The sequence below is a fragment of the Besnoitia besnoiti genome (genome assembly GCF_002563875.1).
Source record: "Besnoitia besnoiti strain Bb-Ger1 chromosome Unknown contig00015, whole genome shotgun sequence".
Taxonomy (NCBI): domain Eukaryota; phylum Apicomplexa; class Conoidasida; order Eucoccidiorida; family Sarcocystidae; genus Besnoitia; species Besnoitia besnoiti.
Window position 1 is genome coordinate 896,604 of NW_021703917.1, and position 26,165 is coordinate 922,768.

The 26,165-nt window shown below is 56.4% G+C and overlaps 5 protein-coding genes across 5 annotated transcripts; 1 reads left to right on the plus strand and 4 right to left on the minus strand.

The window, feature by feature from the left end:
• Positions 1 to 1,381: 1,381 nt before the first annotated feature.
• BESB_028280 (putative ribosomal protein S14 precursor) lies at positions 1,382 to 2,039 on the minus strand (the record flags this gene model as incomplete). Its single annotated transcript, XM_029361502.1, has 2 exons — positions 1,382 to 1,534; positions 1,854 to 2,039. 2 exons carry the CDS (start codon positions 2,037 to 2,039, stop codon positions 1,382 to 1,384), a joined length of 339 nt encoding a protein of 112 aa, XP_029215402.1.
• Positions 2,040 to 3,055: 1,016 nt separating this feature from the next.
• BESB_028290 (uncharacterized protein) lies at positions 3,056 to 6,726 on the plus strand (the record flags this gene model as incomplete). Its single annotated transcript, XM_029361503.1, has 5 exons — positions 3,056 to 4,294; positions 4,824 to 4,888; positions 5,474 to 5,592; positions 5,981 to 6,054; positions 6,574 to 6,726. 5 exons carry the CDS (start codon positions 3,056 to 3,058, stop codon positions 6,724 to 6,726), a joined length of 1,650 nt encoding a protein of 549 aa, XP_029215403.1.
• Positions 6,727 to 12,401: 5,675 nt separating this feature from the next.
• Positions 12,402 to 13,311, minus strand: BESB_028300 (uncharacterized protein; the record flags this gene model as incomplete). The annotated part of the gene is made up of 2 exons (XM_029361504.1): positions 12,402 to 12,693; positions 13,058 to 13,311. The coding sequence occupies 2 exons, from the start codon at positions 13,309 to 13,311 to the stop codon at positions 12,402 to 12,404; spliced, it is 546 nt and encodes a 181-aa protein (XP_029215404.1).
• Positions 13,312 to 15,833: 2,522 nt separating this feature from the next.
• On the minus strand, positions 15,834 to 20,478 carry BESB_028310 (uncharacterized protein; the record flags this gene model as incomplete). The annotated part of the gene is made up of 7 exons (XM_029361505.1): positions 15,834 to 15,947; positions 16,591 to 17,695; positions 18,063 to 18,727; positions 19,009 to 19,141; positions 19,293 to 19,369; positions 19,646 to 19,760; positions 20,096 to 20,478. 7 exons carry the CDS (start codon positions 20,476 to 20,478, stop codon positions 15,834 to 15,836), a joined length of 2,592 nt encoding a protein of 863 aa, XP_029215405.1.
• Positions 20,479 to 22,489: 2,011 nt separating this feature from the next.
• On the minus strand, positions 22,490 to 24,247 carry BESB_028320 (Toxoplasma gondii family D protein; the record flags this gene model as incomplete). Its single annotated transcript, XM_029361506.1, has 1 exon — positions 22,490 to 24,247. The coding sequence occupies one exon, from the start codon at positions 24,245 to 24,247 to the stop codon at positions 22,490 to 22,492; it is 1,758 nt and encodes a 585-aa protein (XP_029215406.1).
• Between the last annotated feature and the right edge of the window lie 1,918 nt (positions 24,248 to 26,165).

Here is a 26,165-nt window from a genome sequence, read left to right on the forward strand (position 1 = left end):
ACTTCTGAAGCATCTTGTATATGTGTGTGTGTGCTGGCGTTCAACTTGCTAGTGAGAGAGGCAATGCTTCATGCACTTAACATGTTGGTCATGAAAAACACAAGAGAATTTGGTTCCGGTAGACAAAAACCTTCAAGATCTAACCCAGTAGTCCAACTCGTAGTATATCCTTCCAAGATAAAGCAGATTAATAATCTTGTCTCGTAGATGATCTCTCCAGTCCAATGCTACTGATCATACTAGCACCTGAGTAGTAGTATCTCTCTGTTGAGATGAGTGGGTCGGCAAGTCGCCCTCGCGTTCCGCTGGCAAACTCTCTAGGCAGTCTTGAACCGGCATCCACTCCATGGCGACGTGCTTTCTCTCCAGCCGAGAGGTTCCTGCCGAACGCAGCTACTACCTCCCGTCTCTCTTGTCCTGGCAGATGGATTATGGATACCGCCTTTGGCCGTCGCCAAAGATGCGGCTTCAGATTGCCCGCCACGGTCTGGGATGGAGGTTCGTCCGGCGAATTCCACAATTTCACGAGAGATGTCGCTTCCTGCCGAGGAAGCTTGGCCGACAAGCGCCCGAGCGACGCTGCGGGCATGCAGAGTCTGACGCAACTGATGATGCAGAATTCCTGTGCGCGAATCTAGGTTCCAATATGTTTTACAGCTGTCTCCTACACGTCACGTGATGGCTGTTGATAATGCGCACTATCAGGAGACTACGAAGAACCATAGACTTCAGAGTTTAAGTGTAAGTGAGCCGTAACTATCCACCTGCTGTGTGTAAGTGGCAGCGCCAACGTAAATTGACAAAATCGAGCTGCATGCAGAAGAGAGCAAGCCGACGGCGCGCCTCTTTCAGAGTGAGTTTTTGCCTTCAGCGGCGGATCTCTCCGTTTGCGTTTTTCTGCAATGAAATCGAGCGGGCGCGCTGCCACCGGCGCATGAAGCCTCTCAGTCACTCGCAACAAAAATCGATTTCACGCTCAGAATCCGTCAGACGCTGCCTGCAGCATCGATGCCCTTTAAAACTCCCCATGTACAGCCTTGCCACGAAAACAGTCCACCGGGGCCGAAGCCCCCCGGCGAGAAGTGTAGAACGTGAGTCCAAGACGTAAAGTGAATGACAAAGAAAAAAGTAGTCAGACGCGTGTTACTCCCTTACAAGGCAACGAACATCGAGTTATTTGAGGATATATAAATATCTAAGCATATGGCGATGTGGATCGAAGGTGCAGGACTATTCAGCGCACGCATAATACACACACACATAAAGGTGTATATATATACGTTTGTATCTAAGTGTAGGTATGAGGGCACGTAGCCTTAAGTGCGTCTCTGCAGCGCATAGATGGAGCAGAGCTTGCGAACAGGAGTTTGAGCAAATTCTTTCAGCGAAAGAGCGCAGGCCGGTAGCCGTATTTCTTGAGCCAGCCTTCGCGGACCAGCTGCAGCATGCCCATACGGGCCATTCTGGTGAATCTGAAAATGCCGCGGCTGTAGCCGCCGGAGATGCAGCGCATGCGGATGCGGTACTGACCGACCTGAGAGGAGAACACACAGGTCTCACCTCCCCCTCGCATGCATGAGCGCTTAACAAACGAAGACGCACATCTAGGCCGCCCTGCTTGACTGCATACGTGCAGCTGCGTGTGTGCGTAGAGGTCGAGGCGCCTGGATGCGCGTGTCTGTGGACTGCCTCACGCGCGTAGATACCTCTGAAAAAGAAGGAGCGGCACACTAGTGCGGCGTAGATCCACCCACCGAAGCAGCTGCATGGATGCATATGAAGATCTATCCGCCCACACGACTAGGCATACATCACGCGGATCCAAGAAGGACGCTCTGCAGGCGCCACGGTACCTTGTTGAGCATGGGAATGGGGCCCTTGAAGCCGAGATTCTGGTACACGTTCTTGTAGACCCGGCCGTTGACTTCGTTCTCCGCGAAGGCGCGCCGCGCCAGCCAGTCACGCTGGCAGCGGCGATTGAAAGAAGGAAATCCAATCGGGGGCGGATTCAGCACAGGACCGGGGTTGCGCGCCGCCATAGTGACACGGAAGAGACGGAGAGAGGCGGAGCAGAAACCGGAGAGAAGGAGGAAGAAGAAGAGCTTGGATAGCGAAGAGACACACAGCGAAGGCAGCAAACGACTCCAGGAAGACAGGGGGGGAAGGCGCCCGCAGAAGGGCGAAATCCCAGCCGAACCGAAAAATCGCGCAACGATAAAAGACCTGGAGCGAAGACGGAGGCTGCTCTGCACGCCAACCAGCCTTGCGATTATGAACATTCGGGAAAAACGTATGACAGCGGAAATCCGAACGACGCGTCCGCTGTCGCCGCCTTGGGCCGCGCGGTGAACGGCGAGCAGCTTGCGAGCTTGTGAACTCGCGACGGAGAAGCCGCCTGCAGATATTTTCGAGGGGCGTGTTTCACGTTTTTCTTCTCGTGGAAGAAGGAAAAGATGAGGTCTAAACCAGGCAACGGCGAAAAGCGGTGTCCAACTCGTCTGTTCTGCAAGTTGTGCACATGCATAGCCGCTGCATGCACCGCACTATCGATGCACCGGGCGGGCGTCGTTTGAACTTCATTTCGAGTGTCTAAATCCGAATTTCCCCGGGTTTTTGCGTCGCCTGGTTAGAGGTGAGATTGTGGAGAGCCCGAGCGAGAAGTATTTTGCAGGAATCTGCTCCTTGTCCGCTGCGTGATGAAAGCCAGCAGCGGGACTTCTGGCCTCCTAGGGCTTAGAGTTCAACTCCGAGGCCACGAACCCGAAAAAAAGTTCGTCTCGTTTTTCCGACGCGCCTGCGAGCCCTCGCTCACTGCTGCTCCCTCGTCGCGTCGACTTCCCTTCTGCGCTTTTTGTTTCCAGTTCTCGCTGGAGGCCGCCTTGCGCACATGACCGTTTGTGCCGTCGATTCAAAAGGCCGCTTACAGTACCCGCGTGTCTCAGCTCCCTTCTCTTTCTCGCGAGCCTCGCTGCCCCTTCCCTCCCTCGTTTTCCGCTCATTTTTCGTCTCCTCATACAGGCTTTGTGCGGCGGCTTTTCCGTTTTCGTTCGCAAGCATGGCGCTGGCAGCTGCGCGGCACACTGCCCGCGCGGTTCCGGGCTACCAGCCGTCTTTCCCTCGTCTAGTGGGCGGTCTTTGCAGGCTGCCTTCGAGTCAAGCACCTGAACGAAATCCGGCGGCGTGCGCGCTGCGATCAAGCCAAGGTATCCGAGAGGCGTTTTTGTCTTCTTGTCCCCTCTGCTTGTCTCGTTCTGCCTCTCGCCGTCCTCTCTCTTCGTGCTCGCTGTCGCCTTCCGCAGCCTCCGCGTCTCCCCACCAAACTTCACCGTCTTCATCTCTCTCTCTGCCTTCGTCCACGAGTCGCGCGACCTGCGCGTCCTCCTCTTCCATCTTTGCTTGGGCGCGTGTCACTTCTTCGTCTTCTTTGTGTCTCTCCCTCGCTGCTGACTCTGCCTCTTCGCCCTCCTCCAGTCAACGAGATGGCCATCTAGGCTTCTCAGATCGGCCTTATGGCATCTTCGCCGGAGCTGCTTCCCGTTTCTTATGGCCTGGCGTTGCCTACTACGCACCTGGACGCCCCGTTTGGGCTCCGCCTCCCTCTCTTCGTCTGGCGTCGGGCGCGTCGTTGCCGCAGTCTTCCTCCTCGTCGCTCCTGGCTCTCCGCGAGTTCTCTTCGCTGCCCTCCGCGTCCTCGTCTTCTCCGAAGCGACTCCCTCAGCAGGGCATCTGGCGGCATGTGTCTGCGGATGCGTTTTCGCGTTTTTCGCGCGACCCCGTGGCGTTTTTCCGGCGCTGTCGCCTGCAATACCCGGTGCCGGTGTCCTGGCGAGAAGGCCGCGAGCAGCTGAGCAAGTTGAGCAAGAGCGGCAAATCTGCGTTGCGCAAATCCGTCGCCGACGGCAAGGAGAAGTGGAGAAAGGCGCCAAACACGAAATGGCTCTTCTCGCCCTCCCCGGGGATGTTGGAAGCAGGAAAAAAATGCCTCCGAACCGACTGGGAAACCCACAGAGACAAGCTGCGCGCGCAGCTGCGGGCGCAGGCGGAGAAGAGCGGGCTCTCCGACGCCGAAGCGCGCCGCGCGTTCGTGGAGCGGCAGAAAGCGAAACTCCGGGCGCAGAGACAGCAGCTCATTCGCCTGATGAACCGCCAGCAAAAAGTCGTGCAAGAAAAGGGCCTTCTCTGGCTAGAAATGCGCCGCCGCAAAGTCGAAGCGACCCTCCTGCAACTCGGCCAAAGCGACAAAATCAGCCACCTGCGCCAGGTCAAAACGCGAGTCGTCCACCAGGGAAAGGAGGTACAGTTCAAACTCAGGTGTACGTACACCTTAGCGTGAGCAGTGCGGTGGGAGGGAAAAAGGACGACGCGGGTTTTGGGGTGAGACGGAGTGCATTCTGGGTTATTTTCGATATGTGTGTTTCCATTCTGTGTGGTGGTGAAGGAGTGTCTATACACGATGTCAGCCGCCTTGGAAGCACCTGAGAAGGAGCTCGCTTTCGTGCGTCCGCCACATCCCCGGCCTGGGTGGAAACACTTCGCTCAGGCCGCTGCGCCTGAGCAGCGCAGAGTGCCGGAAGTGATTTGACTTGTGGTAGACGGCAGATGCGTCTTTTTCAACCTTGTGTGCGCATCTCATCGGGGTGTCCTGCGATTTTCTGTTTCTACACCTCCACAGCTTAAGGGTACTAGGAAACGGCCTTGCGTCGGCGGACATGGGTTCGGGCTCGCAGTATTTGTTGGCAAAGAGCGTATCTCTGCGCAGACGATTCATCTCTACGCGGCCACGTTTATCCTGTCTTTTCGCTGCTGCGGTGTTTCGTCTGCAGGCAACTGAGCGACTGAAGGGCCTCTGGGGGAAGTACGGATGGGCGTCCGTCTTGTCTTACGCCGTGTAAGAGCAACACTTCTTTAGGGTTTAGAGTTTTTGAGCTCTTTCGGCGGTTTGTCCTCTCGGCTTCAGCGTGATCCACACGCTTCTCTCTGCGCTCTGCGCGTTGATCAACTGGCTCTGTGGGCCGCCCCCAGACACGTCTCTGTGGTTCTGAGGAGGCAGGAGCAGGGCGGCGCAGTCAGTGTCCGCAGCATGGACGAACGCCCTACTTTTAGTCTGCTTTGCGGTTGCGCATTTACCGGAGTCCCATCGTACGCTCTTTCAATATCAGGTGCTCAGTATGGGTCTGCATAGCGTGTCGCAATGCGCGGGGTGTAGCGTCTTCACGACGTCATTCGGGGCAGTCCGGATGCATAACCTGTTGAGTTGAGGCAGTGAGGGGTTTCCACGTTGCCAGGAGACCGCGTTCAACTCATACAAGAGGATAAAAATGTACAGAGCTAGCTGCTCGTATGCCCGACGCCTCCGGCCGCAGACGCGGTGTTGACTTGACGTGGCGCGCTTGGTGCGTCTGGTGTGTGAGGAGACCCCGTCCAGCTCGCCAGTTTGCGTCGCGTGTGACGCCTCTGTGTTCTGTTGTTTCAGGGTTCACTTTTGCACACTGTTTGGGCTCTTCGGCCTCGCTCAGATGATCAGCGACGAGTCCGTGCAGCGGGTCGCAGACTTTCTGCATCTTGAAAAAATCATAGACAAGGACGCCATAGGTACTGCAGACTGGCCGTCGAGTCGCGTGAAGGGCCGGAGGCACACGCGCACCCAACGAGCTGTGGAGCCGCAGCTGTCTCCGGGGCAGCAGGTTACGCCGGCGTAGCTGAACGCGTCTGCTTTCTGAACTGGAGGGCGACCCCACGCGAGACGCACGCAGATCTAGCCTATTCTTTGAGACTGGCGAGGGCAGAAGGCGTCGCCCGGGGGCATGCCGTGGAGGCGGAACCCGCCACGCGGGAGGCCTCTCGCAGCTGCGCAGATGTGGCGTGTCCATTGTTCATGCTTCATTCAGCTCGGTGTAGAGGTTCACGAGCCTTCTGCATGTGGCGTCGCATCTTTTTCGATGCGCGCGCCTCTCCCTGGCCTCTTGTGTGTGCCCGACAGCGAACGAAAAGAGCTTCTTCTGGGGTCGTCTACTGTTCGCCTACGCTGCTTGCAAGCCTCTGACGCCGGTTCAGGTAAGCGCGGTTCTTCGACTCGCAGCATCTCCGAGCCTCTTTCGATGGTCATGAGCGAGCGACGAGTGCCCATATTCTCTCTCTCTCTTACCGGGTGTGGCATCCTGCGCGAATACGGCTGCCCGGTTTGATTTGCGCATAAACGAGGCTGGCTATCTCTGCCGCAGGTCCAAGTATCGAGGCGTGCGTGTGTGTGGCGTGGGGCACCGGCGAGTGGAGGTCTCTGTGTCTCGTGCCTTCTCAGCGAGACGCTGCAGCGCCTCATGCGAAGTGCTACCGAATTGTTCTCTACCCACAAGGCGAAAGGGATTCTCTAGATGCGAGAGTGACTCCAGTTTTGTGTGAGAGTCGACCCGAGGGCGGAGCGATGTGCCTGCGTGTGTACGTCGCTCTAGGCGCTTCCACGATGTCCTCGGCTTCAGGGTTTAGGCCTTAACGCAGGTGTTTCAACAGGCGTTGAGCGGACGCTGGACGCGCTCCGTGGCACTTTGTTCTGTGTATATGCCGCGTCCTTTCCAGGTCGGGCTGGCCATTTGGTGTACGCCTCCGCTCGCGCGCTTCATGGTTCGCCACGGGATTCCCCTTCACATGAACAAGACGACAGTTTCTCAGCTGCGCCGCCAGCTTCGCTTCAGGAGACGAAAGTCGTCTTCGAATAAAAACACTCTTTGAGCACCTCCGTGCAACAAGCTGGCACGTTCTTTTCCCCTTCATGCGCCAAATCTCGCGTCGTGAAAATGAGAAAGGGTTTCGCCGAAGCGTAGCTGTACGCACAACGAAGCCGCGCAAAGCATTAGACGCCTAGCCGAATCGAGTCAATATGGCGTGGTTTCGTGGGCAGTTTGCGTGGGGATCAGCCGCAGAGCGATGCCTACATGGGGGGCGCCGCGTTTACGTTTTCAGAGTCGCGGCGCTGCGTCTCGTTTTGGAGATTCGTGATCTGAGTCTAGCAATCATTTCTTGTCCTGCTTTCAGAGAGGACTGTTTCGGAGCCTGCGTTTTACGCCGCCCGTATTCCTCGAAAGTTTGTTCCATTCGCTTTCAAAACTGCCTCTCATGCGGTGTGCTCGGTCGCTGCAGAAGAGTGGTCCGAACTCTCGTGTGTCTAGATCTCCACGCGATGGATGAATCGCGTACGTACCAGTTTCCGCTTCCTCGCATGTCCGCCACACGGTCAGGCCGAAAACGGTACACACTTTTTGGCTTCAAAGCGTTGTCGCTGGGCGACCTTCCTAGCATCTTTTTAGAATCCTACACTCCGTAAGACCACAGGAAACAGTGTGGTGCAGGCTCCTCGTTCGGCCTCTGCCGGTGATGTTTCCGCAGGCTGCTAGCTACTATACGAGCAACACTTTTCCTGTGAAACTTCGCTCGGGCAAAGCGTAAGGTTAGCCCAGCACGGAAGTGGTTGTTCGGCAGCATACAGTACGAGTGGGGGCGGAAGCCCGCGGCATCCTCCCCGGATGGGGGGGCAAGCGTCTCCACGCAAGAAAGCCGTAAAACGCAGTAACACGGGCCGCAAAAACTCGTCGCCCGTCTGCCGTACGGTGTGGAACACACCAGTCAGGCCGTTGCTGTGTTTTCTATGCGCGCCAAAAACGGGTAGCATTTATTGTTTTAGTTACTACGGGGCGGTTCCCCTCCTTCCCCGCGGCGTCCGAGCTGCCCGGGCCCAAACCCGTGGCAGCTGAGACACTGTTGTTTCGAGGGCCATGCCAACTAATTGAAAACTCACTGTACAGATTCCGAAAAAGGTACGAAACTACGAGCTCACTGGAAGAATACGAAGAGCACAAGAGTTCATCTGCGCAGTTGAGAACCCAGTGCCTTTAGAACGCTCGAGCTCGCACCAGAGCCGGAGGCCAGAGAAACTAGAAGCGCAGAGCAAGGCAGCCCAGAGAGCGGGAGGGGTGGGGTTTCGCGTACCGAAATTTCTGCTAGCCGCTGTGGGGAGGTCCACGGATGAGGAATTCCTGCAAACAGGCTACTCCCGGCAAAGTCTGACAAAAGTTGAAGTGTGCGGGCATGCTCCGCAGAGTGGCATTCGCTGTAGACCGTCGGTTGCTTGACCCCTGTCAGGGCCAAGCGCCACACCGGGCCACCACAGTACCAGTGGAGTCTCGATGGTTTGGACTCAGTGTCTTTCTGTTGCGCCACAGGCCCGGCAATATGGCATCTAACTGGCAGCAGCAGCTGATTCGCGGTAGGTAGAACAAATTCACTCCGTACCGGTGGAAAGGCAGGCGGCCGTCTCCGGCGCCTGCCAACCGCACACTGTCGTGCGCCTCGTCAGAGAACAAGCACGCGGGTAGTGTCTCGACACACATCGTGACATCTCTTGTGTCTCTGTCTTCCATCTGCGTTGCGCTGTACTGGCGCAGCGGACAGAATGGGTCAGATGACTCAAGGTCATTATAGCCACCAAACTCTCTCTAATCAGTGATAAAGGGCGCGTTCTGTTGCTTCTCATCATCGATCTGATACGCGTGTGACGGCCGCAGTGCTTCGGTCAAGCGACGGTCGGTGTCTAGGCTCGAATCCGGGGGCTCTCTGTGGACATTGTAGCCCTGATGGCCGTTGACGATTCGTAGTGGGCAGGACTCTTTGTTGCGTCGGTCGTTGTCATATACGTGAACAAAGGACCAGCGCCGCTGGTGCGCATCTAGCGGCCCTTCAATTCGTTTATGATGTTGGCACGGCGCCTTCGGGTTCAGTCATGCATCCCGCGTGCGGGGCGCGGTTTGTGGCTGCCCTAAGCGGCGTAACCCTGGCGGTGTGGGAGAAGGCAGGCTGCTTACCGAGCTCCCCTGGAATACGACTGGCGAGCGTCCTCCGCTGAAAAAGCAGAACATTACAGGGGTCGAGGCGCAAGGCCAGATGGCCAAGGAGGCCGGCTTCTCTTCGAAAGGGTGGTAGCAACAACCTGCAGTGCAGAAACAGGAAGCAACGCTGTCTCGACAAGTTCCGCTGGAACGCTGTCACCGTGTTCCAAGAAGGATGAGTCTTCGCGAAAAGCAGGGTCGGAAACGCCATAAAAAACCAGGCTGGCGACTGTTGGTTTTGTTGTTGAAGGGCGCCGTCTTTCTGCTAACTGGGCGCTGGCTGCTTCCGAGGCGACTTTTGCCTAACAGGTACGGCAAGACAGACCTTTCCACACCACGCGGAAGATGGGAGCTTTACCCCGTTCACCACTGCGTCCCCTGCTGTAGGCCAGCGTCAACGCCTTTATATTAGATACGTTCTCACTTGGGAGAGCTCCCACCATCCGTTTTTGCTTCGGAATGACCCGTCTAGTTTATGGGGCGACCGCAAATTGCCACACCTGAAAGTAGATGCGAAAGTGCTAGCTAAAGCATGACGCCGGCGCACTGGTCAAATCCTTCCTTCCGTGTGCACCTACCGCAGCCGCCAGACGCAGAAGGGTCTGTGACAGTAGGGGCACGGGTGATGCATAGACACTTGTTGACGAAGGGTTTTAACGCGGAGGCATGAATGGTGTGTGTGATGCCAGCAGTACCGGTTTCTCGGCTAAGAGTACCATGGTAGCATAACGGCAGATGTGCGAAACCACAGAGAGGAGCGACGTGCGACCTGCTCTGGTTTCCGTGTTCCGTCCCTTCTCTGAGTGGCGTGTTAAACACATCACAGACTCCCAACAGGTCCGCATCATCTGGCATTTGCATTGGCATTCAGGACTCCACTCGGTAACAGCTCGTCCCGGGCGCGTAGCGAAGCGGCCAGCCGCCTTCTCGTGCGGGGCTCCTGGAGTAGCTCCACACCGGACATCCCTGGCAGCACCTCTCTGCTGGATGCTGGTAGAGAAGCAACGAGCACGGAGACCCGCAAGCGAGGCGACGACGTGCTTCGAGAGTTGCAGCGTACAGCACCGCCGCGCATCAATAATCTTAAGAAGTCGACGCCGGGTACCCCAAGGCCAGCGCGACGCTCTCCGAGAGCCGGCAATAGCCCGGTGAGGATTGCAGCGCCGGATACTGCAACGAATAGTCCTGCCGTAGGTGCACCACCAAGCAGTCTACAATCCGACGCGCCCTCCCCGGAGCAGCGGCGCGGAAAAAGGCGGCACAATTCGGTGAATTCTCCCCCTGTGGACAGGGAAGTGGTGGCGGCACCGCTTAATTTTGGAGGAAGAGCAAGCCCCGTTGCCACCGCAGACAGCAGAAGGGAAGCGCGCGACTCCGACAGTCCTTCCTGTCACTCTTGCGTACTCCGAGACGAGGCGGCAAAGCAAATTGCTAGTGAAGCAAAACAACTGGAAGCTTTGGAAGAGCACGTGCTACAGTTGCTCCCGAACGCCGAGCGCACCTTCCACCGTGTAATCTTCACCCGGGATCATTCCCACTCGAGCGCGGAATCCTTGGCGAGGGCACAGTCTCTTTGGGAGGAGCTCGCAGAGCTTCGCAGGAGACTAGACTGGCTTCGTCTAGCAAGAGGCCACGTACGAATGCGGAGGATGGAGCTGGAGCAATACGCTAACAACGAGCTCTTTAGACAGCATCAGGAACGTGAAAAACAATATATGCAGACAAAACGTATGCTGGAAGGTATCAAAACCGAACGCCTCAATCACCTTTTGGCGCTGGAGCAGGAACGAGCCGCTTTGTTGGTGGCTGGTATTCAACAAACGCCTTCGCAGCGCCCAATGCAGTCAGCATCAGAAGCGGGTGTATCTCAGAGCGATTCACGCGACAGACACGAAGGGAAAGCCGCACGACTTTATGAACTCAGAGCTCTTCTTGAACATCCAAGGAGACAGAGGCGGGGGTGGAACTAAGGTAGTGCTTCGGTTGCGGCATCGTAGGATGGGCGACAGCACAGGAGTCTGCGTGGGAAGTGGCTTGCCCAGGGGATCGGCTTTTTTCAGTGGTAGCCGAATCAGTGCCACGTATCATTCGCGAGCCTCCTATTGGATAGAAGCGCTTGCCAAGAGAGATTTCTCTCATCAGGCAGTTCGACTTGCGCATATCAAACTTCCCACTAAGTGTCGTCCCTCGCCTTCAGCGAGAGCCGGTAGGAAAACCAGTCAGCTGCCCCGCCTTGAGTTGCTTTGCTTGGGAATCTCGACTAGGGGAGGCATGGATTAGGGGGATTCTTCCGAGGATGAGGCCTGGTGCAGGCACGCAGGCCAGCGGGATAGTCTGTGTTTCCGGCTGGTGAGACTGGCGCTCGAATGGCTAGAGACAGTCTGGTACAACTTCAGAAGGCATCAGCAGCTGCTTCGAATGCCCAAGCATGAGTTTGATTCCGGATATGTTCCCTCGGAGCAGGCTCCTCCAGCGCCGACAGGGACATTCCTGTCGGGATGTGATAGCACCTCCCGTGGTGGCTCTACAAAAATGAGGATGTATTCAATACTACAGGAAATGGAGTCATTTGTCATCTGTTTCCAATATGGGTGTGTGACTCGGCCTTCGACGGCTGGCCAAGTCCTCGAGTGATCCAAAGTGTCCCTGTGCGCCCCGCCAGTTGCTTGTGCTGGCGTCCGACAGGACGCCGCAGCGGGATGAAGACGTTCAGTGCATGATGTGATTTTGTCGTCCCACGACCTGAACTCGCAGGTCTGATGATGAGTCCTCAGTCACACCGGCAGCTCGGGGCGAAGCCGTTGCTTGGCTTTTAGCGAAGTCTGCTGCGAGGCAGGAGTCGACGCATCCACAGTTAGCCGCGTGTCAGTGGAAATGTCCCTCCAGATCTCTGGTGCTGCTTCCAAAAAGCGTGTTTTGCACTCGTGCGCGCCGCCGCAACAAACGAACCCACTCTGGAAAGTGTCTGTTAAGGGCCCGCAGCGAGGCGCCTGCTCGCTGAAGGGACAGGCTACGAACCACACCACACTTTCGTGCAGTCCACTGCGCCGACATTGTCGCAAAGAGGCAACCGCCAGCATAAGCTGACAACGGCACCAGCGTATGCTCCGCACTCCGGTTGAAAATCTGACAGACAGACACGCCGCGCGACGCCAGCGGCGCCGCACAGCGTTCGCACGCCTATATAAGAAGACAGACCTGAAGCTCCGAGCTTGGGGTGTCCCTGCCACCCCCCTTTGCCGGCTTGGCTTCCAGACGCACATCGCAGTCCAGTGCGCACGCCAGCTTCTTGCATGCCTGGCAGCACCGAAGCCCCCCCCTCTCTCCTTTCTGCTGGCTAACCTGCACTACACGAGGCCTTCTAAGTTCGCCCACCGAACTGCAACCCGAAGCTGAACACACCCTCGCAACCCCCCCGCCCCCCCTGCCTTCCGCGTCTTGCCGCTGAGAAGTCGACTGCCAGGCGCGAGAGGCCAGCAAAGCCTCTCCATCGAAGACGGCACCTCGCCAAGCAGCTTTTTGATCTCACATCCAGTGGAGAAGGTGTTTCGGCGCGCAGTCGTGCGCCTGGTGCAAATTCAGACATTGCGTGGAGCACACATACCGGCCCTGAAGGTGGTAGCGCGACGCCGCCCCCTGTCCCCCCCCGCCGCTCCTCGCGGCGGAGTCCTGCGCCGTGGACGAGGAGACCGCGCGACGGCCGCTCGCGCAGAGAGGGCACCGGTACTTGGCAGGAAAGCCGCAGCAGCAACAGAGACGCCGCGGCAGCAGCGCCGACGGTCCAGCGTGCAGAGTCGCCCAGCTCGGGGCGTCTGGCCTGAGAGCACACGGCGTAGCCTCGCACACGCAACTCACTGCTGACCGCCGCGACAGACTTCCTGCGTGGTCTGACGGCCTGTGACACACATCTACTCGCACACGATAAATGAGGGACGCAGAGACTGCAGACAACGAGCGGCCTTGCGCACTTCGCGAGAGAACGGCGATCGAGCGACAAGGCGTGTGCAGGTATCCGTACCGCCTAACCGAACTGCAGGGAGAGGTGAAGGCGCTTGTGCACAGAAGAGAAGCACGGAGGCCGAACGGAAAGAGTGGAAGCGAGCTCGCCGCAGAGAGACTGCACGCACGCATTCTTCGCAGTCGGCCGGTGGGCACCGGACGCTACACCCGCATCCTCTCACTTGTCGATTTCGTCTTGTGCAACGATGAGGTTGATGTCTAGCGGCTCCCGCCGCTTTTTCCACTTCTTTTTTTCCCCGAGGTGGACGAAGCTCCGAAGGCCCTTCTTCTCCTTCTTGTCCTTCTTCTCTGCCTTGGCGCCTTTGCAGGGCTTGTCGGACTCCTCCTCCGCGCCGCCTTCGTCGTCCGTCTCGTCCCGGTGCTGGCGCTTGCGAGAAGTGCCGGCAGGGGGAGACTGGCGGCTGCGCTGCGCCATGGAAACAAACGAAATGACACCAATCCCTTTCTGCAAACAGCGCCTTGCCGACGAGCCCCAAGCCGGGCTACACTCCAGAAACAGTGAAGCAGACACGCAAACTTCGGCAGGATCGCAGGCTGTGCATGCTCATCGCGAATACAACCGCTCAGGAAAAAGAAAGAAGTAGCGAGCCTGGAAACATATCAGAGGTCGAGGCCAAAAGGAACGATACAAACAAAAGGGCAGCAACCGCAGGCCACGCGTCCTGAATCAACAGACGCTTGATAATACTAGACTTGGGGACGGCAAACCAAGAGAAATCATGCCTACAACAAGGCAGGACTCAGGGGAAGAAGTGTCATACGGGAGACAGTTCGGACCCTGAATGCGGCGCGCGGGCGGATGAAGAAGTGAGCGAAGACGGCGAAAAGATGCAGCCCGCCAGTGTAAGTTATATAGGTAGAGATATCGATAGACAAGTTAGCCGCCGCCGACGCGGCGGCTCACGACTTGCGTTATACAGCGGACAGAAAAGGCAAACGGACGCCGAGGAAGGCAGTTCAGACACTTCGCAGTTGAGTTTGGCTCTTATACGCCCCGAACAAAAACTAGGGCACCTGCCAATGCCACGCCCGGAAAGCCTCTCTCCTTTCTACCGATGTGATGCCAAAAAAAAGAAAATAGTAAACGGACGGGGCTCCGCTTGACATGGGAGCAAAGATGAATTAAAACAACGAGACGGAACAGCAAAGCCTGAGGTTGCATGCAATAGCTGACCAACGTTGCATGTGCATTGAAGACACTGACCATGCTACTCACGCAACAAATGCCAACACTTCGAGGCAGATCACATCTCCTCTCCCTGCAGCGGGCAGTGCCGCAGCGTCCAATCCTACGTCCTTCTATTCCTTCGAGTGAAATGAGTTTTCCAAGACGACGCCCGCTCTTGTCACCGAGAGGTGCCTGACTGGGTGGCACATACTTCGCCTCAGGCGTCTCGAGTCTCGCAAGCAGTCGGACGCCGCCGAAATGCAACTTTATATGGAGGACCGTGCGAGCTGTCTGCTTCCCCGCCATATGCTCAGATTCGGCAGTCAGATTGCCAAATATGATGCAATCATCATATGCTGCAGACCGTGGAGCGTCTGCAGAGAGGGGCGGACGCATGTCGTCCCTGCCTAGCGGCACTTCACTGTGAGGAGCAAGCTGGGCTTCCAAAAAGACGTGGTGTCTGCAAAACGCGCTGCACACACGGCGCCAGGTGAGACGCGTTTTTCTCCGGTTCTGGGATGAAATAAAGAGTCTGTCGTAGTGTGTTCAGAGTTACTGGTCTACGGGGCTGTTTTGGCAGGCGGCTCGGGTTATAGGTCGTGTGGAGTAGCGTCTTCAGCGTCGTAGGCGGGAAGGCGCAAAATGGATGCGAACCGCCCCGATCGAGGGCAGGCGCAGGAAACGTCACAGTGCAAACAGAGCCCCCTTCGGTGAAAATCAGCTTTGAAACAGCGAGAAGCTGTGCTTTTTCACTGAGCTTAAAAAAATCTAAAGGTAAATCAGGCAAAGTATTTAGGGGACCATTCAACATCTCATATATACACTTTGTAGAAACCATGTGGATATTGATCCGCATTGCATTCTACCTCTAATCATATAACGGTCGTCAGGTGTGCCGCCGATAGCAGGCCAGATAACGGTAGGAGTTCTAATCATCGGATTGTATCAGCAGTGCCATGCCGCCTCATTACTCCTTGTTACAGAAACTGATTCTGTTAGGAACTCTAGTTCACCATCGGAGGCAGTACGGGAGTTGGGTTAAGCAGGTCTGAAGACAGTCTTCCCCCCATTTAACCTATCACTTATTTAGTTAATTTTCTCACAAATGGACGCTTTTTCTGGAGAGTATATACTACCAATTGGACTACGGGTTCGAATCTCGGTCTTTGCATACCTTATCTAAGTTCTCATGAGCTCTTCATGACCAGGATCTTGCCATGTCGTTGATCTAAAAATTTTAAAAATATACCTATCTTTGAATTCCAAAGTACAGAGGGGCTTGCAGGTGGACCCCGAGAACCTTACATCCCTTAAATCATCCACAGGATCAGATCTTCCTTGAGCAACTTGACAAGCGCGAAAAACGAAAAGTTACGCACACTGACAGTGAAGAGTAAGATGACAGGACCCCAGCCAATGAACAGTGCCTAGAATAATACAGGCCACTGTCGCATTTCGGAGAAGTGCGGCGTTGTGAACACCGGGTTCGATGCGCCTACCGCCGTCCGCCACTTACGCTGTCCTATCCAGGGGAAAATGCATACGCTTCTTCAAGAAGCCCCAGTATCACATGAAATCGTGAAGCGGATTCGCGATACGGCCGGAAGAGCCCTGGCGACCACGTTCTTCCCCGTGAGTTGGCGCGCACCATATACTGTATACGACGAGACGGAATGGAAACTTACTTCCCACACAACAACCCTGCAGTGTGGCACTTCGCCCGATATACCTACGCCTGGGGCGAGGCAGCCTGACAGTAGACCGCTACATTAGTCATCAAAATCGAGAGACGACGCAGCAGCAGCCTTCATCTGCCGCTGCCTATCCCGCTGTAGCGCTTGAGCCTTCGACGCCCTCGCACGATCGCGGCTGTCTTTCAACACCTAGCATGCCAGCAAAGAATACACAGCACACAGCAACAGAAAATCTTTTGAGAGCACCGCCGCAGCAGCCTCCTGGTTGCAGAGACAGTGCCTCGTTAAAATTTAATGTATAAGATTTATCACTATATATAATAATATGTAAAGGTAAAAACGTATTCTTTTCAAATTTGACACGTTTATTATATTCTTGACAGAAAACTGCGTCGGGGCCCAGACTTCCTCGTTACCGGCAATACCGCACAGCAGGGCCAAAAAGGCAGTGCAAGCCCGTAGACTCACAACACAGCACCCTGCTGGCGAGACTCCTCTGTCCTCAGGCAGGACAGCCTGCCTGTCCTGCCTGAGGACAGAATCTCACAGACGCTTCGCCTCAGAAACCTGCGTTGCGTATTTTTTGTCCTGAGCTCCGAAGGCCCCCTCACCCCCCCACCAACGAGGAAGCCGAAATACCCTACTGCGCAGATGTCACCAGTCAGCCGGAAAAGACGTGCGAAAAGCAGAGGAAGCCTCTATTCCGAGTGAGCCGCGAGAGAGAACGACAAAGCTCCTTCTAGAGATGCCGTGGGAGCAACAAGCAGATGCACCACTTGCGAGATGGAGTTCAGCGCGATGCAGGCACGCCCGTGCGACCTAAATCTCTCACCGCAACGACTGTGACGTTGTCGGTCCCGGGGCGATCCTGCCGCGCAGAAAATGCGCCACTGCCGCAGCCGCTGGGGCTGAATCGACAGCTGAGAAGGTGGCTGACAAACTCCGACCCTTCGGCCAGGTGTTGCTGCAGCGAGGCTTTCAAAACGTGCCGCACAAAGTGCAGCTGCTGTCGTTTCTCCCACCCGATCAGCCGGATCTTCAGCGCGCTTCTCGCTTCCAACGCCACTCCCTCTGCACTGCCGGATCCTCTGCCGTCAGGCCCCAAGAAAGAGACGGAAGTGACAGGGCCGGGGACAGACAGCCCGCCGCCCTCTCGCTCCGCACGAGCCGAGCAGGCAGAGGCCCTGTAGGCGCCGCTGGCGGTGCTGGCCAGGACCCGAAAGAGCGAGTTGCTCGTCTGCTGCTCTGCGCGGCTTGCGGCTCGCAGCTGCCGCACAAAACAGGAACTGTTGCTGCTTCCCAGCAGCTCGAGGGCGTCGAGAACGAGGGGCGCGTGGCGCTGCAGCTGCCGCCGAGCTTCGTCCCGTTCCTCTGATGTGGCAAATGCTGCCTTCTTGTCTCGCGACGAACCGGCAGGCTCGGCAGCCCACGCCGCGCCTCGAAGGAAGGGCGAGTCGCGACCCACTGTCTTCCAGTAGCTCTCAAAGAGGACAGCTAACACTTCCGCGGCTGCGCACAAGAGCGCCGGGGAAGCCTCGCGAATAGTCGATGCGGCAGCCTCCTTCTCAGAGCCACGCGGCCCCCCTGGAATGGTCGCGCAGGGCGACGCCGAGGATGCACCGTCCGACCTCTGGACGAAAGTTGATGAAGTCGAGGGAGGATGGCGTGGGAGCCCCGCGTCGCGCAAAACTGAGAGGGAGGCAACGGGTGGTTCAGGACACAAGGGCGCGGCGGGCGCGGAGGAGGCGGCGACAGGCAAGCGCGAAGTCGCCCGCGGCTCGCCCTCCGTCTCCGCGCTAGGACCGCTTCTTCCCGTGGCAATGGAACGAGGCGAAAAGACGGCCGAGCCGCCGTCGGGGGGCAGGAGATTCGAGGCTTCCCCTGTCGCTGTGTCGAGCAGCGCCGAAGCCCCGCATCGCCAAAGGACCGCCCCTGGCCTGAGCAAAACACACACATAGTGCATAATACGAGAATGCTGCTGCCAATGTTCTGCTTTCCATTTGGTGCTGGGGGAGCGGACGACCCACAATTTTGGACGTGAGTCGCTGCGTGCTTTCACGCCGGCGGGCAGATACCAGGTGGTGCCTGCAACGACCGCAACTCGGGCGAGCGAAACGTCATGCGCAGCTGCAGACAACAGTAGCCCTCCGCGAAGGACCCAGAGAAAGGCATCTCCAGCCACCAAACCCCACAGATCGGTCCTTGAAGCGGCACGCTAGAGGCTCCGGCGCGATGCTTTATGTGGCAATGCGCCTTCCCAGCTTTGCCACACAAAGCATCGCCATGGGCCGCCCGATGTCTTACCCGCTGATCCAGTTCGACTTCTCCCTATCGGAGAGCGTCCAGCCTAGGATTTGCAGCGCCTGGAGAAGCAAGATAAGCTCTTTCTCTTCGTCTTTAGTCAGGGGCCCCTTCTTATCTCTGGCCTTCAACAAACCGCGCGTTCTGACAGTCGAAGTGCTAGAATGCGCTCCCGAGACGATAGCGGTTGCAGTCGGGGATATCTTGAAGAACGGCCCGTGCACAGAGCCTCCCGGCGTTTGCAAGGCATGCTCAGAGGTGGCATCCTCTCGCTTTTCACTGCGACGCTCCTCTGCGTGCGCTGCGTCTTCTCCAGATGTCTTGGTGTGGGACGCCGCTTCATCGACAGGGCCGCCAACCCTCAAAATCATGTGCCCGGGGCGCCAGCACGTGTGGATGGGAATGAGGCGGTCCACGCGGGCCTCAAGGAACAGAAACACTTCCTTGTCTCCCGACGCATTGCCCGCCAGTCCCTGCCCGTCCTTATCGGACCAGGAATCCTCCCTCGAGGCTCCGCCAGCCTCTTCGCGATAAAGAAAGTGCGACAAGGCCACAAGCACTGCGGCCTGCCCCCGGGCTGCAGACGTCGACTGGGCGGCGGCGGCCTGTCGGGCGGACCGGTATACGTGCTGCGGAGAGAAGTAAGTGAGCGTCAGAAGAACACCGGACTGGCGAGAAAGACGAGAGGCGACCGCAGTTGTCAACGCACACTGACCTACAAACTGAAAGAGGAAACGCATCTGCTTGCGATTTCCTCGAGCGGATCCAACGGGCCCCCTTGGCTAGGCGGGCAGCAAGCGCCAGACCTTGTGAACGGGGAAAGCAAGCTGCCCAGACCCTCTGCTTGAACTGCGGCACCCCGCGCAAAAACTGTTAGTGTGCTCGCTGCAGAAAGCCGGTGGAATTTACGTTGCCCGAGTCTGCGTGCCGCATCAAACACGATTTGTACCTGTGCCATGTCGGGAGTGAGGCTGTCTCCAAGATGCAGCAAGAGAGCGACGAGAAGACGAGCCGCCGCCGTTGCTTCCGCCTGGCGCCCTCGCGTGAGAGAGGCCGAAAGGGCCAAAAGAAGCTCCTCTGTTCTAAGGGGGAACCAGAGAGAAAAAGAATGAACACGCAACGACAGTGGTTTTTTTCACGGCACGATCCACGATTAGACTTTTTTCGCCCTCTCATCCCACTGTACCTTTCGCGTTCAGCCGCCCGTTCCAGCGAGTCGCCCTCAGCTCGTACCCTGTAGCGTCCGCAGCCCAGTGGTGCGGCGCTTCAGCGGACGGGCTAGACGCGCAGGTTTCCACATTTGGGTCGATCTGAGGCCAGCCAGCGGCACGGAGACGCGCTTGCGGACGCACGTGCAGAAGGGAGATCGTGTGAAGCACTAGACATGCGCGGAAACACGCAGTCGAGCATCAACCGCAAAACAGAAACAGCGAGACAGGGACTCTGGTGACCTTGCCATTATACTATATAGATCACATGGCTTCTGGTACTTCGAGATTATGCTAACGGCCTTCGACCAGTGGCTGGTGCAGCACACGTGAGGCCATCTTCGCGACACGCTACTCATCCCCGACAGGCAAACTTACCTTCTGGACAAGGACGCTTGGCAGATTCTCCTCTCGCCGACCGCTTGAAGCAGCCGCTCGAGAAGCGGGATTCTGCGCGCACCGACGCGCGTTTCTGTGACGGAAGCTAACAGCGCTGCGGACAGCGGAATCACAAGCTCGGCACAGGCGCATGGGGAGTCTGTTTACGTGCGCTGTAGGAGTCTGGCTCTGATGTCTTGCCGATACGTTCACGAATCACCAGAACCGCAGAAATCTCTTTGTGGCAGCCTGTCCAATGGCATGAAAAAGCTGACAAGCATCCGTGCTCCAGGCCTGGCACGTGCCGCTCGGGTCTCCCACAGCAGAGCGGCTGGCCAGGTGTCCATATGGACACAGTCGAAACGGCCGCACTGACCATCCACCTCTTCATCCGTGATTCTCTGTTTCCTATGAGATCCCGCAGCTTGCTTGTTCTGCGACGCTCCGCACCGGCGTACGCGACCCTTTCTTCTAGACGTCGCCGCTTCTCCTTCCTCCTGCCCAGAGTCTTCGCTCGAGCCGTCCGCGACATCGTCGCCGCCTGACTCTGACCACCCTGCCAAACAGTTGCTGTCTCCGTCGTCAACGAAGACATTTTCTTCATCAACCCGGCTAGCATCGTCTAACGAATCGAGAGTCGTCGGCGACGCAACGGCATCGATAGGCGAGTCACGAGCTTGCGGGATTCCCCCGGCATGTTGGAGAGACTCGTCGAGGTCAGCGTGCTCTGCGGATGCCCTTTCCTGCTCCAACGGGGCATGAGAAGATGAGGCTTGCCCGCGCCGCTGCTGCTGCATGCGGGCCTTCAACATTTTTTTTGACGCAGACGGCATCTTGACAACAGGTGAGTTGGATGGCGCTCCAAAGACCAGACCGACGGCAATTCAGCCGGAGAGGAGCACCTCATGGCCTCGGCACAGAATCCAAGGAAGGCACCAGCTCGCGGAAGACACGAATACGTCTCGCTGTGAGCCTCAAGAGAGCAACGCGCATACGCCAGCTGTATGTATGATACAGATGGGACGCGTTGTACCTCCATGCGGCACTATGGCAAGGCACGGAAATTCAGTCTTTCACGAGGCATCTGGGAGTGTTAGAATCAAGGAGAATGCATGAAGAAAGAAGTGATGTAAAGGACGATCCACGGAGAGACACCTTGAGTTCATGACGTGCGGTTTCTCATGGGGAGTTCGGTGCAACGAAAGCGCACGAAAGGAATCAACTCTCAGACTAGAGAAGGCAAATGGCTTTTACAGTGCAACAGATGCTCAGGATAGATTGTGGTGAACACGGATGTAAGCCAATCGCTTGCAGCCCAGGAAAAGCGGCCACGAGGTAGCCGGCGCCGGTCTAGTCGTAGCCGCCAGACACTCGAGCTGCACCGAACAAGTATGATAGAGTCTTTGCGAAGCGGAAGCTTCCTAAACGCTCACTGGTCCTAAGAAGCGCTGATCTTCCAAGATGAATCGCGGGAGGTAATTGCGGACGATCCTTATGATACTCTCTATGCAGCAGGATGCTACAGAACTCGTTCATTTTTAGTCGGCGGGCCTTTGCTGGGACAGTAGAGTGGACGAGGACGCTATGCCGGGCTCGCGATTACCGCCTCTGCAAAGGAACCGCCGAATCCGCAGTAAGTCAACGATATTAGCAAACGCGCGCCATAGAAAATGCCATTTCTATGATATCCGCTTCACAGCACGAAGGTGTCCGCTTCCTAGTGAACGGTCACACTGCATTCTCTTAGGGGGGTTTGCAGCCGGTCGCGTTTTCCGTTGCATGCCTGGCATCGAGTTCCATTGCGCCATTGCATGGCTGCCATTTGAGCTGAGACACTCAACCACACTATTGTTTTCCTCCCCCTCAAGAGCGGAAGCAAATGCTGCAATCGCGCATAGTCAAAGAAAGAAGAGAAGCTTGGCTTTCTCGCGGTCATCAGCGGAGCCAGCACCCTGACTCGCAGCGAGCAGTGTCGTTCGTCTGTGACCCCCAGATTGTACTTAGGTCTACCATTGCCGTTCACTGGCTAAATTTTTGGCCAGAAGCTTCCAGCTTGGTCACTCTTTGTGATTTCGGAGGCCGACGACAACGTGTAATGCAAGGCACATTGCGCGATCATCCGATCGCAGCCGAGGGCTCGTTGACAAGACACTCGGTAGGTTCGTGCTGATGGACAGAGTCAGTGGGGGGCTACCAGCGTGCATGCTATGCATACTCCTCTCTGAGTTTAGGCATGAACTAGCACACACGATGGCATTCAACGTTAATGCCGTCAGCAGCAGCTTTCCGATTCCAAATGTTGGCCCTGCAATGAAGAGACAGCCGTGCAACGAACCAAAGAATGCCGTGCTAGTCTGGTTCGCATTCACGTGATGCTTGCCAACTGTCAGTGTTCGTGAAACTGCATACTATTTGTAGCGCCGTGGCGCTGACATGGCTTTGCCTGCTACAGATACACAACTCCGTTTCAAACACGCCGTGGGTGGGAAGTAGGCGACTGATTACCGCCAGTTGGGTTGAGCCATGGTTTTCCAGACCTTAGAAGCGCTAAAACGGGTCTGTCCATCGTATAGTTGTTCGACCTTGGTAAGGCGAGAAGAGGTGAAAAAAGGAGTTTCGCGCAGCGGCATCGCGCAGGAGCAACTCCTACGTTCAAGACCTGAGGCGGGCGAGACGTGTAGAGTAGAGAAACAAGGGACGCAGTACGGAGAAGGCGGGTGCCGTATGCGTGGTAGTAGTTTGTACCAGCAGACGACCATCCCGACACACATATATCACACGAAGACTGGATGTTAGATCAATGGGCCGCGGATTCCAAATGGGCTTCTCGCGTTAGTTCTGAATTTACATTCCCTTCTTGCTGGTCATAACCGGCATGGGCATTTTCTTGGACACAGGAATCGGAGCGGGCATGCTCTTCTTCGATTTGCACTGAGTCCTGTACTTGGTCTCGTAGCAAGGGTACGCTTGCTGCTTCACATCCTCACGGTAGCAAGTCTTCGGCACAGTGTACGACTGAGTAGAGCACTGGTTTTCCATGACTGTCTTGGAGCATTTGTAAGACTCCTTGGTGGGAACGTTCTTATAGCATGTCTGGTCGACCTCGAAAGGAACCTTCTTGCATTCCTTCCTAGGGCAAGAATACTCCACCTGGGTCGGCACCCGCTTGCTGCAGGTCTTCGGAACGTATTCGCACTGCTTTTCCATGGTGGTCTTCGAGCACTTGTACGGTTGCTTGCGCGGCACAGACTTGTAGCAGGTCTCTTCAAACGGCACCATCTTTGTCTCGCACTTTGTGCGGTACTTGGTCTCCGGGCAGCTGTACGGAACCTTTGTCGGGACTTGCTTATGGCAAGTGTCTGGGACTTGGACAGGGACGTCTTCGCACTCCTGTCGGTACTCAGTCTTCGGGCAAGAGTAGGCCTCCTGAGTAGGCACTTGGCGCGTGCACACATCGGGAACCTGCACTGGAACCTTCTTGCATGACTGCTTGTACTCGGTTTTGGAGCACTTGTACGGCTGCTTCACCTGGACGGTCTCGTAGCACGTGTCAGGGACTTCATACGGGACTTCCTCGCATTGCTCCTGGTATTCGGTCTTGCTGCATTTGTAGGTCTGCTGAGTCGGCACGTTTTTGTAGCACACATTCTTGCTCGTGAAGGGCACTTGGCGGCACACGCGCTTCTTCTTCAGCTGGCGCAGCTTGCATTCCTTGCCCATGCAGGGCACCTGCTCAACCTCGTCAGTGCACTCCGTACGGTACTCCGTCTTGGAGCAATCGTACGCCTCTTTTGTCATGATGGTCTTGCTGCAAGTGCTGGGCACCTGTACCGGAACCTTCGTGCACTGGTTCTTGGTGAGAGTCTTCTTGCATTTGTAGGGTTTCTTCTGAGCCACATCGCGGTAGCAGGTGTCGGGGACCTGGACTGCGACATCGCTGCAGCTGTCTTCGTAAATTGTCTTGGTGCATTTGTATTCCTCGGGCTTCATGACGGTCTTGTAGCAGGTGTTGTCCACTTGGAACGGCACCTGGCGGCACTTCTTCTTGTATTCTGTCTTCGTGCAGGGGTAGGGGACTGTCTTGCTATCTTCCCTGTAGCAGGTCTTGTTGACCGTGTACGGGACTTCGGTGCAGAACTGCTCGGCCTTGGTCTTGGTGCACGGATATGCCTCCTTTTCCATAACGGTCTTGTAGCATGTGTCGGGAACCTGGACCGGGACTGTCTTGCAAACCTCCTTGCCGCACTCGTATGTCTCTGTGGCGTACTCGGTCTTCGTGCATGTGTTGGGCACCTCGTAGCACTCCGTCTTGTACTGCGTCTTCGGGCAGGAGTAGGGCACGCGCTGCATGGTCTGCTTGTAGCAGGTGTCTGGAACTTGCACGGGGACGTTCTTGCAGACCTCCTTTTCCATGGTCTCCGGGCACGAGTACGCTTTCTTCTTCGTTACATCCTTGTAGCAAGTCGACTGCACCTGGTATGGGACTGTCTCGCAAACTTCTTGCACGGGGGGAGGCGGAGGTACGCCCTTGGCGTCCGCACCTGACAAGCAGACGAGACCTGCTGCCACGAGCAGCGCAGAGGAAACGAAAAGCCGTGCCATGCTGGACACAGAACACAATAACCTTTCAGAAACGACCTAGTGAGCGGGAACACCGAAGCCAGGAGATCCGACTGCTTCCCTTAACAGTATAGATACAAGAACAGCAAGCGTCTCGCCTGTTAAAGCCATACACAGAGGAAACGAAAAAATTGAGGATGTGAGGTACTGGTTCTGGGACCGCACAAGAGTTCATCGGCAAGTGCTCCAGAGCCCCTCAGAGGTCTTGACGAGGCGGACGCACAAGCGCTTTACTGCCTGATCCTGCATAATTTTTGGCAGCGCTGCGCCCAGAAACAAACGATCAGGTAAAAACCGCAAAACCAGGGGGGTGGACCATGGCCAAAAAAACTCACCAGCACACAGTCCATTGTTCCCTTTTTTAGTCAAGACCTGCTGCATTGGCCTTGCTTTGGCATTGCCTATGTCAGATCAGGTGCCGGCGTAGGATCTATGTATCACGTGCGCACCGTTGATCCGTCTATCATGACGTGTATCCATGATTGCGAAGCCGACACCCACTGGCGGCCGCACGAAATGTGCCTATCGGGTCCACTCACAAGACTACTCTGCGTCCTTTCGTTCGGTAGTTCCTTCTCCGTACCAAATCCGCGTGCCATACGAGAGTGAAGTGCCTATCTCGTGACCCCTTGGGAGTGCTGCGTGATGCACTCCGAGAAACGAGGACAAACATTGCTGACCAGTGAGACCATGAGAAACAACTGAACACAAGAACACCGAACGCTACTCATCCAGTTATGGACTCTTCCCCGTCACACAGTTGCTCTCAAATTACGAACACTTTGCTTGTAGCATGGCTTCCGGCTACACTTTTGACGCTAACCTAGTCGCTGACGCATCGTCCGGCATTCGTGCTGAGAACTGCGCTGGCTCCTCCCTTGCTCTCTCGCGTGCCACTACCTGTGTCAGATTTTGTTTTCGCCTCAGTGCGACGTTTGGGCCGGCAGACAGCGCATGCTGGCGACATAATTAGAGGAGGAAACCTGTTTCTGCTAACAATACATGCACGGAGCACGAAACGAAATGCCACGTAAAGACCTTCATGACCTTTGCCGCAGTACGCGCATGTGCAACCAAGCGGCAGTTTGTCGGCGGCACACAGAATTCGAAAGAAGTATATATGCAGAATATCTGTACCTATGTGCCACTGCTGCTGCTATCCCTTGTCTTCCGAGATCTTCAGTATGCAATCTGAGAATACCGCGGCGGGCCGACGCAATGCTGTAAATTCCAACAGAGGCTGACATGCGTCCGTGTCTGTTGAAGTGTCTTCTGGGGAAGCTTGGCTATCGAGCCACACTAACGCTCTGATGCAGTGACAAGTCTGCCGTGCGTTGTTTCCCTTTAGGGCGCCTACACGGGAAGGTGCTGATTCCCCAGTGTTCGGGAGAGTGGGCAATCTTCGCTACACACAGATCAGACAGCCGAGCACAGCAACGATAGCCAGCGAAGAGACTTCATTTTCTAACAAAACAAATCACCTACGCGACTTTTGCTGGGTTGTGGCGGGACAGACGTCCAGAGGGGGCAAGACTGCCTCATCTGACACCATCTTCACGTTGCCAGTGCTACGGCAACACAAGAGTGCGAGATGAGTAGCTGCGCGGCAAGAGCCCTTTCTTCAACAACGCTGCGGTTCGTGGTTGGGAGTAGACAGAACCCATTTAATAGCTCCACTGGAAGCTTGTTCAATCGAGAGTGCAGCTGCCCATTTTTGGGCAAACATTTGCACGAACCGGTTCCATGTACCCAGCAGAGAACTATCGGCTGCGACCACCTCAGACGAACGCAAGGATAGGCGCGACTGCAGACAACTCCCCTCTGCCCAACGACGCAGGGATGTCGTGCATGCGGAATGACGGAGGTATCGTCTTGGCAAAAGAGTTTTAGGAAGACACCT